Source organism: Mastomys coucha, unplaced genomic scaffold, assembly GCF_008632895.1.
Source record: "Mastomys coucha isolate ucsf_1 unplaced genomic scaffold, UCSF_Mcou_1 pScaffold20, whole genome shotgun sequence".
Taxonomy (NCBI): domain Eukaryota; kingdom Metazoa; phylum Chordata; class Mammalia; order Rodentia; family Muridae; genus Mastomys; species Mastomys coucha.
The window spans coordinates 140,604,402-140,618,535 of NW_022196903.1; the positions used below are offsets into that span (position 1 = coordinate 140,604,402).

Genomic DNA, 14,134 nt, shown 5'->3' on the forward strand with positions numbered 1-14,134 from the left:
ATCGCTCCCCGTCCACCAATCAACGGCCAGCCGCTTGCCGGGGGCGGGGCCTTCGGGAACCCGCGGAGGGAAGTCTCGCGAGGCTTGTCGCTGCGCCGCTGCCGGTAGCGGGGGTTCTGGTCCGCCCGGAATGGGGCCGAGGCGAGTGGGCTGCCGGTCCGTCCCGCCGCGGTGTGAGCGGGGCTGTGCGTGCACCCGCTGAGCGGGCGCGGAGACCACTCCCTGGGCACTCCATCTCGCGGGTGCTCGTCGCCCTAGGGGGACAGAAGCGGAGTGGAACGACGCGCGTGGGCGAGCCCCTGAGCCGGGCTGCCTCTCCCCGAGCTCCCCCCCGAGGTCCTGCCGAGAACCGAGGTCCTGCCGGGAACCGAGGTACGGGAGGTTCCGTGGAAGCCCTGGGCCCGCGCGGACGGGACACCCCTTCCGGGTTCCCTTCCTGCCCGTGGGGAGCTCCGTGGGCGGTGGCTGGAGGCACTCGTCACCGCGTTTGCGACTTGGACTTAGCCGTCCCTCAGCGGCCTTGCAGATTCTGGTCCAGGTCCAGACAGGTGTTTCAGAAGCTCCAGTGTGTGCCTTCCACCATTTTCGGGACCAGGGCAGGTCTCCGCTTTCACAGTGATGCGTGTGCACAGGATGCTTGTTCGGGGGTGCGGTCCGCACGCATTCTTTCTTGGTCCCACTCTGAGGTTTTCTTTGAAAGACGCTTGCTTTTACAGTAGTGCTCCCGTCGTCTGTGTCCGCTCGGTAGACCGTCAGTCCTTTCCAGACCACGGGTCTCGGAATTGTCCACGGTTCTGTGTTCCTCTCTCGCTGCACCAGGTTTTCGCCTCTTTCACTGTGACTACTACAGTTGCCCTTCCTCCATCCCAAGCCGGTGTCCCCGCCTCAGCCTTTTCTCCTGAAACTTTTTCAAGTTCTGATGTAAGCCTATCGTTTGATTCGTCAGGGCTTTTTACCCGTCCTACCTATCTCAAATCATATTTTGCCTTTTCAGTGTCATCTTGTTGCCGCCCCTGATTCTTTTCCATACACCCATGCCAGGCTGTTGGATGTTTCGCCAGTCGTGCCTCACATTTCCATCACCGTGCCTTGTGAGCCCTTGTAGTCTGTTGGAGGCTCGCTTTTCCCTCTGTCAAAACCCAACTCATAGATGTTCTCTTTAGACTCCCTCGGGTGACATTGACAAGACAATGAACTCCGAGAGCTCTTGACATAGTTCTGCAGTATTTATTAGGATATATTATTTGTTCAATTACCTGTCTCTCTTGCTAGCTTGAACTTGAGTCTAGAATCATAGAATCATAATTTTAACATTATTCATGTTTAAAACAAATGCTATCACAGTGTTGGCACATAGCAAGCATTGTATGTGTGTGTGTATATATATATATACTATATGTATATAATGTACATGTACATTATATATTACAATACATATTATATATTACAATATATAATGTAATATATATAATGTAATCATTCTAAAGAATTTGCTATAAAAATTCTGTCTCTTAAAAATGAGATTAGAGCCAGGCGGTGGTGGCACACGCCTTTAATCCCAGCACCTGGGAGGCAGAGGCAGACAGATTTCTGAGTTCGAGGCCAGCCTGGTCTACAGAGTGAGTTCCAGGACAGCCAGAGCTATACAGAGAAACCCTGTCTCGAAAAAACCAAAAAAAAAAAAAGAGAGAGAGATTAGAACCCAAAAGAACTTTTTTATTTTAGGGTAAAAGCCATGTACTCCTAACACTTATGTAATTGTTCTTTTGTTGTTAGTGGATGGAGATTGTATAAAATATCCAAAGCACATGCATGCACACACCCTATGCATTCAAATGACTTTATATTATGTTAGTGTCATGTTTGACAACTAGGATTTTATGTGATGCAAATGTTTTTGATTGTGCTCAGCATAAGAAAAATTTCACCAACTCTTGGCCATATGTTAGAAATAACTGGTTTGGGTAAGGTTAATTCTTTTTTGGATTGTTAATTTGAACGCACACAGCATAGCCGCAGTCTTAGGGACCTTATGAACTGGTCTTGATTCAGCGTGCTTTCTCTCAGACTGTGCTCCTTTCAGCTTTAAGAACTGATTTTCTTCATAAAGCTCCACTTAAAATAATTTTCAAGAAGAGTAGAAAATTTCTGTACTTTCAAATAGTGTATATGTCTGAACAAGATGCTCATTTTTATGTTTTATGTGCTTATATACATTCTTTCTGTTTGTTGATGGGTTGTTGTTGTTGGAATCTCTACATAGTCTTGGCTGTCCTAGAACTCACTTGATAGACCAGGCTAGCCTTAGGTTCACAAGTGGCTCTGCCTCCCTAGTGCTGGGATTAAAAGTATGCACCATCATATTTCCTATATACACTCCTGATCTCTTAAAGTATTTCTCTGAAAGACTTGAAACACACTTTTATTTTGCTATTTTCATGTGCCAGTTAATATATTATCTGCATATTTACTAACACTAGAGGTATCCATCCAAGCAGTAACAATTAAATTTTTGACATTTAAAAATACATTTGACATATCACACCATGTTTTTGTATCTCCAGAAACTGGATAATTAGTAGATTTGTTTACAAAAGAAACAAGAGTTACTTGAATTTCTTTAGATTTTCTTTCTTAACTAAAAGCTAAAAAGTAACCAGCTCGCTGCTGTGGGTAGGCGGCTGTTTGTCTTTAATGAGCAGCAGAGTGTTCTGGGCTGTCTGTAAGAATCTGACTGCAGATGTCTTAATGGTAGAGAGGGTGAAAATGTGGCTAAAGCAGGAAACAAAAGAAGAAAGAAATCTTGTTTGTTAAAGGCATACCTCCATAATTTGATCCCACTTGTTTAAAATAATTTAATTGTATTATGACTAGTTAAGACAAGCACTGAAAGAATAGGCAAATACATTGAAAATATTCCTTTTTTAAAATGGAGTCAATTTTTTTAGTGTGTAACGAAGTGTGGAAAACAGTCACTCTCCCAGCTTATTTACTAGAAAAGGGAGAGAAGCCTCTTTCAAAAAGGATGGCAAAGCAGATTCATATTATAAATTATTTTAAGCTTTTTCTGAGGTTTTGCAAACAGGAAATGAGTATATAGATTTTCAGAAGCTGTGTCACTTTTTCTGAAATGTTAATTAGGTGTTGAGTTCTCAGTTTATAATTCCTTCAGTGTAGATGAAAATTTTTATACTTCTAAAACATAAAGTGTTCATTTTGTTAGCTTTTGTGCAGCCTAGAAAACATTTTTTAAAAGCCCACCATAATTCATTGCTAGTTAAAACTAGTTATTTTTTATGTATACCTAAAACAATTGCCAGAATTTTATAGTTATATGAAAGCTATTTAAAAATTTGTTGTTTAAAATTGTTCATATACATTTCCATATGACTTAGAATTTTAAAAAAAAATTAAATCTTTTAGAAGTTCCACTTTGTAAAATCAGGGAATCTGTTCTTTCTGTCTCAAGAGGTTAAGACAGTTTTTACATAGGAAGAAGCAAATGAGGGTCTTGGATCCAGCTTGGCTGAAGAGTTCTAGTCCTTGCACTAGCTGGGCTGTCATTCAGCTACTTTATTTGGAATTTTTGAGTGTATTTTTTCAATGGAAAAAAGGAGTTAACACTTGTTCTTTGTCTAAATGGCAAAATAAGATGGTGTTCTTCAGATCCAGAGAGTTACCATTTTGAATTAACTAAAATCATTGGGCCTGCACTTTCCACCAACTCTGACAACCTGAGTTTGATTCCCAAGCTCACATGGTGGGTGGAGAGAGCCTGTTCCAAGTTGTCCCCCACACATGTGCCATGGCCCACCCAGAATAGAAAGGTAAATATACTATTAAGTATTGCCTAAGCGGGGCAGTGGTGGCACACGCCTTTAATCCCAGCTCTTGGGAGGCAGAGGCAGGTGGGTTTCTCAGTTCAAGGCCAGCCAGGGCTACACAGAGAAACCCTGTCTTGAAAAAACCAAAAAATAAAAAAATAAAAAAGAATAATTTAGGCCGGGCAGTGGTGGCACACGACTTTAATCCCAGCACTTGGGAGGCAGAGGCAGGTGGATTTCTGAGTTTGAGGCCAGCCTGGTCTACAGAGTGAGTTCCAGGACAGCCAGGGCTACACAGAGAAACCCTGTCTCGAAAAACCAAAAAAAAAAAGTATTGCCTAGCAGTTTCGTGTGATTGTGATGGTATCGTGACTGTTGTAGTTAAGTTTCTTTAGTGATAGCAAACATCTTTCCATGTGCTCTTTATTTTATTTATTTGCCATTTCTGTATCTTTTAGGATAAGTATTAAAGCCTTCTGGCCATTTTTAAAATTAGACTTATTCTTGCTCCTCTGTTAGTTTTTTTCTAAACAAGTACTTCATCAGATGTGGATTGAGAATGGCTCCTCACAGCAAGTGTGTCTTCTCCCACTGTCTTAACTGTCTGACAGTCTGTTTATTATTTTGATGAAACCTTGCTTATTAGAGTTTTTAGAGTTCTTATGATTCATGCTTTTGGTGTCATGCCTAAAAAAAAGATCTTTATAATTAACAGTCTATAGAGTTTTCTTTACCATCTTCAGACTATAGAGATTTTCTTTACCATCTCCAGATTATAAGGATTTTCTTTGTATTTTTTCCTTAAAACATTACCATTTCTCATTTTATACTCAAGTTTGTGTTCCATTTTAAGAAAAACTTTATAATTAGAATTGTATTAAGATTAGTTTCCAGCATATACATGTCTGGTTCTTCCAGTGCCACTTGTTGAAAAGTTGCTAGCCTTTCTCAAAAAAAAAAAAAAAAGTGTAAATGTATGGGTGTGTGTACATGTGACCTTAAAGGCTGGAAGAGGGCTTTGTTTTGCAGCTGAAGTTGGTGACATTTGTGGGTTCCCTGACAAGGGTCTTGGTTTGTGAACACTAGTCCTCACAGTTGAGCACAGAACTGTTAACCACCGAGCCATTGGTCTAGTTCTGATACCCTCTGATTTGCCTTTTCACCGTTTTTATTTTTAACTTTGTATAGCCCAAGATGGCCTTGAACTCACTATGTGGTAGTTTATGCTAACCCCACACTTGGAGTGAACCTCCTGCCTTAGTGAGCCTTCTCAGTGCTTGAATTACAGGAGTGTGAGCAGCACACTCCTTTTGCACATTCAGAAATAAAACGGTCAGTCTTCCGTGACCTGTAATTCTGATTTCCTTGCTTCCTGCAGTAATTGTAAAATCAGCTTGTCAGTTTCTAGCTGTATTAGATTGATAACTGAAAACCTGTTGTCTTTATGAGTCTTTAAATCTTTGAGCATTGTTGGCATATTTTTTAGCTATTTTCGTAGGTTCTTATACCTCTATCTCCCTTCCAGCCTTATTCCACCCTAGTGCCTTCTAGCCCTACAACACTGGGTAGGAGAGAAGGAAGGTTAAAGTGGGCATAGACCTTTTTAGACTACTTCCTGCTGATTAAAGGCCTCCAGTTCCTAGGGGCAAGTGCAGTCCTCATCAGAATATCCAGCAAACATAGCAGCAGCAAGAGGAACATCTGCTGCCTCAGACCCTCTTGGGGCTTTCCCATTTATACCCTCTCCAGAGTCCCCAGAATTAAATTATCTGCTGCTGGTAAAAATCACACCCCTACTAAGTACATAAGGTAAATAAGGTGCATAAGTTGTCACCTTCTGTGACACCACCTCTTATCCACACCTGGGATTTAAAAACAAAAAACATTCACATAACCTAACTGGGTTTTTAAAGAAACCAAAATCCTCACTACAGAGCACAGTACTTTCTTCACATATTTTATGTGTGTGACCCTCTTGCCTGTATGTATGTATGTGTGTATGTATGTATCCAAGTACATGCTTGATGTCTGCAGAGTTCATAAGAGGGTGTCAGATCCCCTGGAATTAGAGTTAGGAATAGTTGTGAGCTGCCCATACGTGCTCAGAAGCAAACCTGGGTCTTTTGCAGGAACAACAGTGCTCTTAACTACTGAGCCACATCTCCAGCCCTTGATGAGTTTTAGAACCTGTCACTGAAACCCTCCTGGTATGGAGCTTTTTTTGTAAGGTATTTTTAACTCAGTTTCTTTCCTAGTTAAACTTGTCAGAAAATAGCTGTGGGCTTGTAGTTATGCAGCTCCAATGACTATAATAGTTATAGGACTATTCTAGTTATTTATTTCTTCTTGTATGACTTTTTGTCATTTGTGGGTTTTGAAGAGTTAATCTGTTTAATCTCAATTACTTAATTCATGTATATGAGATGTGTTGTTCTGTTCCCTTGTGTTTAAAGTGAATTATGTCTCTGCAGTGATTTCCTTGCTCTTTAATTGAGTGGGAGTTGAGACAGACTGTGTAACCCACACTAGACTCCTTCTCTTGATCCCCCTGCTGCAAACTCTTGGGTAGTAGGATTGCAATTATGGGTCACCACCCCCATCTCTTCATTTGTTCTTGGTTTGGTTATTTAAATCTCTTGGTACCTATCTCTACTCTACATGCCCAACTCCCCCTCTGCATACATACACATACATCACCCTCTTTGTTTTATAGGTCTTTTTAAAGAACCAGCTTTTAGTTTTACTGAGTTTAATTCTTTATCTTCTATTAACTTTGGGTTTATTCTGCTCTTTTTCTAATTTCTCAAAGTTAGGGCTTAGATAATTGATTTCAGATCTTAGATTCTAATACCAATGTTTTATGTTATGCTATAAATTTATCTTAAAGAACCATTTTATTGAATTCTTCATTTCTGGGATTTTTTTTTTTTTAGTTCTTTTTCCAGTTTTTTGCTCATTTCTTGCTCTGTAATTCTAATTTCATTCAATATTGTATTTTTTTTAGATCCACTGAGCTGTCTGACCTTAAGTTTTACATACGTGTGTGTGTCTGTCTGTCTGCCTGTCTATCTGTTTGTGTAGGTATGTACATATGCATTGGAGTGTGCTGAAGCCAGGTAGAGTATTGAATCCCTGGACTTGAGGTTATAGAGTTCTGAGCCACCTGATGTGGGTGCTGGGACTTAACCTGCAATCCTGTACAGGAACAGCAAACACAGTTACCCCTGAACCATTACTCCAGCCCCAAACTGAGCTTCTTAAAAATTTTTCTCTTAAATTGTTTGTCTCCTTACTTGTTTGCTTATTTGTTTATTTGAGATGGGGTCTCACTATGGACACTGTCCTGTAACTCACCATGTAGACCAGGCTGGCCTTGAACTCACAGAGATCTGCCCAGCTCTGCTGAACTCTTCATCAGGCATTTCACCTATTTGTCTTTTTTGGAATCTGTTATAGAAGGAATCTCTTGTTTTTTCAGATTTCTGTCTTGCTTTGGAGATTAGCATGGCCTGTCAGTCAGCCTCCTGTGAGGCCCCCATGTGGATTTCAGGTTATGCTTCCCAGCAGCATTGCTGCTGTGGTTTCGGCCTGGATCCACACTCCATGGATTGCTGGAACTCTTGTTCAGCCTGCCTTGCAGAGCAAAGGCTTGCCCTAGCTCAGCCATGGCGTCCTTGCAACAGATACCCAGCTGCTGTGGCCCTGCTGCTACCCTACAGCCCAGGCCTGGGCTCTTCAAGGCTCCTCTTGCTCTTGCTGCTATTTAGGGTTGCCCTTGGTGACTCCTTCAAAGTGCAGCTGAACACCTGCTGTTTCTGGTCCATGTGCTTGAGAAAAGAGGTGAATGTTAGGTTCAGCCATCTCAAAATCCCTCTAGTGTCTGTTAAAGCATACTGACAGTTGCTTGTCATGGCTAATGACATTCTCTGTGGAAACTTCCCACTCCTAGGAAGGATTCAGGAATTGGGATCTTAATGTCTGTCACTTTTCATAAGAAGCAGAAGCTCCTCCAAGAGGAGGCTGAGACTTTGACATAAATAGCAAAGCGCACACATAGGGTAGGGGTAGGGGTGTGCAGACTAGGGAGAGGTCTTACAGTAAGATCTACATTTAAGTTTATGGTATCCTACCAGGCAGTGCAGAATATTCCTAACTGCTTTTCCTCTCTAAATAATGAAATCTCAGAAAGTGAAGCTTAGGAAGGAGATCTATGATGATGCAAAACCAAGAGAAGGTGATATGTTAACTTGAAGTCCTGATTTTAACTTACTTATTGGTTCTCCTTTAGAAATGAGCTGCACCATTGAGAAGGCGCTTGCTGACGCTAAGGCCCTTGTTGAAAGGTTGAGAGATCATGATGATGCAGCAGAGTCTCTCATCGAGCAGACCACTGCCCTCAGCAAGCGAGTGGAAGCCATGAAGCAGGTCTGACTTTCCCTTGCTGACTTTATTTGCCAAAGTTTTACTAATGCTTGGTTAAGTAATACATAAATTATAAATATCTCAGTTAGTATTCTGTTGCTGTGAAAAGATACCTTGATCACACCAACACTGGGGCTTGCTTACAGTTTTCAGAAGTTTAGTCCATTATTATCATGGCAAGTAGCTTGGCAGCATGCAGACAGTCTGCTGGTGTAGGTGCTGAGAGTTCTACAAATGAATCCTCAGGGCAACGGGGAGAGACAGGGTTTGGAGTGGCCTTTTTTGAAACGCCAGAGGCCACCTCTTTGAGTGACACACTTCCTCCAGCAAAGCCACACCTAATCCTTTCAAATAGTGCCGCTCACTGGTGACCTAGTTGAGCTCTATAAGCCAGTGGGGGCCATTTTCATTCAATCCACCACAATAAACTACTACGTAAGCAAATAATTTCTAATTAAAATTTTCAAGTAGCCTCACTTGTATGTTTGTTTCACTTTGGATTAGGATATTATCATGTAAGTGACATGTATATAGGTAGGTGTACTGGCTAGTTCTGTGTGTCAGTTGAGAAAGTGCCTCCGTGGGATCAACTGTAAGGCCTTTTGTCAATTAGTGAGGGAGTGGGAGGCAGCCAGCCTGTTGTGAGGGGTGCTGTCCCTGAGTTCTGTAAGAAAGCAGGCTGCGCAAGCCATAGGAAACAAGACAGCAAGCAGCACCCTCCATGGCCTGCATCTGCTCCTGCCTCCAGGTTCCTGCCCTGGGTAAGTTCTTCTCCTGACTTCCTTTGATGATGAACATAGATATAGAAGTGTAAGCCAGATAAACCCTTTCCTCCCCAACTTGCTTCTTGGTCATGGTGTTTTGTCACAGCAATAGAAACCCTGACTAAGACATAGGTATATTTTAAAACCTATAAGTTTCATCCCTCTTCTAACTAAAATGCACATTTGAGTTAAATAATAAGTGAAATTGTTAAGTCTAAATACATTTGTTAAGGACCAGAAAACGCATTTCACTAATGTTGGCATGCATTGGACATTTTGCTGTGTTATATAATGTCAAGATGTTTATAATTTCCTCTATAAAAGTGCTTGGATATTATTTAGCAACCAAATAGTTTTTGGAAATAATGCAAGAAAATATCTAATTTTCACCCTATACAGTTATTTCAAGTTAATTTTTTTCTAGCATGTTTTAAATCTGTCATTTACAGAAAGAAATTAAGTAGGTTTTGCTTCTTAGTAATAGAATGTGGAGTAATCTTCCAGTAGACAATAAAATTCAGCTACTGTGTAAGCCATCCCTCCATAAAGATTTCCAGCTTTAAAAAAACAGCCCTAGCTGGGCGGTGGTGACACATGCCTTTAGTCTCAGCACTTGGGAGGAAGGCAGATCTCTGAGTTCAAGGCGGGTTTGGGCTATAGAGCAAGTTCCAGGACAACCAGGGGTACAAAGAGGAAAACTGTGTTTTTCTCTGTCTCTTTAAAAAAAAAAAAAACAAGGTACGGGGGAGAAAGAAAGAAAGCAGTCCTGAACGATGGCTCTTTGAAAGCCACCAGAATAGTGGTGCAAGTTCACTTGCTCTACTTTGCATCTGTGTCTCCTTAAAGCTGTCTGCTCCCTGACCACCAGCCTGACTCCTGCACTCCAGGAAGCATAGACCTGGTGGTGATAGATTTTTCTTTTATTTGAGTATACTGTTGCTGTCTTGCTATCTTCAGACACACCAGAAGAGGACAACATCAGATCTCATTACAGATGTTTGTGAGCCACCATGTGGTTGCTGGGACTTGAACTCAGGACCTCTGGAAGAGCAGCCAGTGTTCTTAACCACTGAGCCATCTCTCCAGTCCCCAAAGGGGTTTGACTCCTGAACTTGGGAACCAGGAGTGTTACTGTGTTAGTTAGGGGGTTAGTGCTGTGAAGAGACACCATGACCACTGCAAAACTTTTAAAGGAAAACATTTAATTGGGGCTGGCTTATCCTTGAGAGGGTTAGTCCATTGTCGTCATGGCAGCACGCAGGCAGACCTGGTGCTAGAGGAGCTGAGAATTTTACATCTTGATCACAGGCATCAGGAAGAGAACAGGCTTGACCTTCTGAGACCTAAGGTCCGCCTCCTAGTCATGCGTCTACTCCAAGGCCACACCTTCTTATAGTGCTGCTCCCTATGAGCCTATGGGGACCATTTTCTTTCAAACCACCAGTTACGATGAGTTTATTGATAGCTATTCAGTAAGAATGCCTCAAGAAAAATGAATGTAGTTCTAAAGGTGGATTCCCACTTAAAAAAAAAAAATTCAAAATCCAACCAGGTATGGTGGCACATGCCTCTAATCCCAGCACTTGAGAGGCAGAAACAGGTGGATCTCTTTGAGTTTGAGGCGTGCCTGGTCTACATAGTAACTTCAGGACAGCTAAAGCTACATAATAGACAGACTCTGTCCATTCCCTGAGAAAAATCTGCTCCCCCCATTTTGTATACATCCATCAGTCTCTCTGGCTTCCTGCCCTCAACCTTGGAAACCACTGAGCTTCTCTCCCAGTGGACTTGCCTGCTCTAGACACTGCATGTGAGTAGATGTGAGATATCTTCCTTTTGTGATTGGTCTCTTACCATGTTTAAAAATTCATCTGGGTTGTAATATGTGTCTATTCATTGCCCGATAATACTCTACCACAAGGGGATTTGGTGTATCCTGTTTCTCCTTCCTTCCATGGGTAGATCCTTGAACTCTTCTCTTTTTTTCTTATTAAGAGCATTGTGAACATTTTCTCTTCCTTAGGAATGGAATGTCAGGTCATATAATGCCTGCTTAATACTTGGAGGGTCTGTTCATTTATATTCATATATCAGATAAAAATTTGTAAGTAATGCCTTCCTATGTGTTGTTCTTTAACCTTTTCATTAGTATCAGGAAGAAATCCAAGAACTTAATGAAGTAGCAAGACATCGGCCACGATCTACACTAGTTATGGGAATCCAGCAAGAAAACAGACAAATCAGAGAATTACAACAAGAGAACAAAGGCAAGATAAATGTCACTAAAGAGAACTTTAGTCTTTCGTTGTGATATTGGTTTGGGACTAATTCATATACTCATAAGTGGGAGAGGGGCTGGAGAGATGGCGCAGTGGTTATGAGCGCTTGCAGCGGACTCAGGTTCATTCACAGCACCTGCATCGGGCAGAGCTCACAGTCTCTATAACTGTCATCTCCAGAGGACCTGACACTCTTCTGGTTTGTCTAGAGTGCAGACATACATGCAGGCTCTCATGTATGTGCATGAAATAAAATAGAATCTTTTTTTCAAATGGAATAGTTAACACAAGTTAGTTACTTAGCGTTTAATCTCATTTTCTGGTCTGTATCCCTAGATATACTTATTGCTCCTTGATCCAGTCCTCTGTGTGAATGTCTGCCCAGCTTGGCATCGTCTTAGATGCCTCTCTTCAGCATCCCGTTTGCACTGTTTTTGTCACCTGTGAAGGAACTCTACTGTCCCAGCCAGGGACATGGTCCCTGCCATTCTGTCCCTCCCTCCTTCCGCACACACATAAGACTGAGCTTCCCAGAATAAGTATTTTATTTTCTTAAACAAGGCCCTTCAGTCAGTTCCTGATCTCTACCCTCTCCCACAGCTCTCCTCCAGACACATTCTTAAGACATCCTTCACTGCCTCGCCCCTTGTTTAGGATTATCATTTAGTGTTCAACATAAGAGCTCAAGTGCATCACAACATTCTACTTCTGTGGAACTTTCCCCAGTCAGAAATTATTTTTAAGAAATGAGTTTTAAATGAACACTTTGAAAAGCTGAGAGAGGGCTCAGTAGATCAGGGGCACTTGCCACCAAGCCTGACAGCCTGAGTTCTATCTCTGGAACCCATGTGGTCGAAGGTAATAGTCATTTGCAGGTTGTCCTCTGTGCATGTACCTGTAAGCGCGCGCGCGCACACACACACACACACACACACACACACACACACAAACAGAAGCACAAAACTTTTTTCAATAAAAAATGAGGGGTTCCTTTGTTACATGTTTTCTTTTTAAGATATCCTGTATGCTAGTGTTTCGATAAGTATTATATGGAAGAGCATAGTTTATATAATCTTAACTCATTTGAATAAAGCACATTGTTCTTGATAGAACTGCGAACATCCTTGGAAGAACACCAGTCTGCCTTGGAACTGATAATGAGCAAGTATCGAGAGCAAATGTTCAGATTGCTAATGGCCAGCAAAAAAGATGACCCAGGTATAATAATGAAGTTAAAAGAGCAACACTCAAAGGTAATCCATTCTACGAAATTGACTTGGAATGAAAATGGGGGCCATCGATTAACCTACGTTCAGATTTTAAACAATGAAAATCTAGTAATAATTGTTTCAATGTATATAAAATACCTCACTTTGTTTGTTTGTTTGTTTTTCGAGACAGGGTTTCTCTGTGTAGCCCTGGCTATCCTGGAACTCACTCTGTAGACCAGGCTGGCCTTGAACTCAGAAATCCACCTGCCTCAGTCTCCCAAGTGCTGGGATTAAAGGCGTGTGCCACCACTGCCTGGCTATACCTCACATTTTTAATTGACATTTTCTGTCATCATTAACCCCCCATTTCTTACATACCATTTTTTTTTACTTGGCTTATTCTTCTAACTCCTTTTGCTCCTTAATAACAGGGTCTCACTATATAGCCTCTGGTTGTCCAGGAACTCACTCTGTAGACCAGGCTAGCCTTCAGAGATCCACCTGCCTCTGTCTCCTGATTGGTGTCTTCAGTAACTTTAAGTGTGTGTGTGTGTGTGTGTGTGTGTGTGTGTGTGTGTGTGTACAGAAATAAACTTTTAAAAACAAAAGATTCTCTGCTTTTAAGTAGCAATTTCTTCTAGTAAATTTGTGCAATGCTACATGTTACACAGACAGACTTTAAAGTCAGCGAGCTGCTGAGTGTAGATTGCTTTCTTGAAGAGTCTAGTCTAGAGAAGGCCAACTCATTCTCATGAAACACTGGGGCTGGGAAGGAATGAGTCGAGACTGTGTGTAGTTGTCACCATTTAGAAGCAGAGCTGGGTGATTAGGATAAGTGCTCTTGCAGTCAGTTTATGTGGGGTCACTGGGGGACAGTTGTCAAGACAAGCAGGATAACTTGCTGTTTACATTAAACTGAATTTTAACTGCCAGTGTGAAATAAAAATACTAAACTAAATTGGATGATAGAGTAACCTACTTACAACTAATATTATTTAAGAAATGGTGGTAGTTATGTAATGTATATATTCCTTAATTATTGACATATATTTTTGAATCTTTAAAATATTTTTTCCATGATGGTGTCTGTAGAATTTTTAAATTATTCTACCAGAATTAAGTAACTATTAGTATTCTTTGGTTGACAGATCTACATATTAGAGAATGAACAGCTACCTCTTGTGTTGGTAGAATAAAGAATTAAAATTTAATATTATCTAGTTATAATATTCATGCCCTAACAAAATGGAAGTTCTTGGGTATTTAACTGGTCTTCTGAATGTAAAGTCTGTATTGTTAATGATAATATTCATTACAGAGCATTTCAATGTACACCTAAGCCAAGCCTGGTGACACTTACCCCTTTAAACCCAGTACTTGTGAAAGAGAGACAAAAAGGTCAGGATTGAAGGGTAGCCTGCACTACATGGACTATCTTAATTTTACCCTCCTCCAAAGAAATAAGTAAATATATAACAAAGAGGGTTTTTTTTTTAATTATTTATTTATTATATGTAAGTACACTGTCTTCAGACACACCAGAAGAGGGCATCTGATCTCATTACAAATGGTTGTGAGCCACCATGTGGTTGCTGGGATTTGAACTCGGGACCTTTGGAAGAGCAATCAGTGCT

General features: G+C 41.2%; 1 protein-coding gene across 1 annotated transcript in view; it reads left to right on the forward strand.

The window, feature by feature from the left end:
* The first annotated feature begins 38 nt into the window (after positions 1 to 38).
* Fgfr1op2 (FGFR1 oncogene partner 2) overlaps positions 39 to 14,134 on the forward strand; it is a 15,470-nt gene continuing 1,374 nt past the window's right edge. Inside the window, exons 1-4 of the mRNA XM_031383901.1 lie at positions 39 to 372; positions 8,113 to 8,249; positions 11,160 to 11,277; positions 12,400 to 12,542. Coding sequence (XP_031239761.1) covers positions 8,115 to 8,249; positions 11,160 to 11,277; positions 12,400 to 12,542 — 396 coding nt within the window. The 5' untranslated portion in view covers positions 39 to 372; positions 8,113 to 8,114. The remainder of the gene's footprint in view (positions 373 to 8,112; positions 8,250 to 11,159; positions 11,278 to 12,399; positions 12,543 to 14,134) is intronic.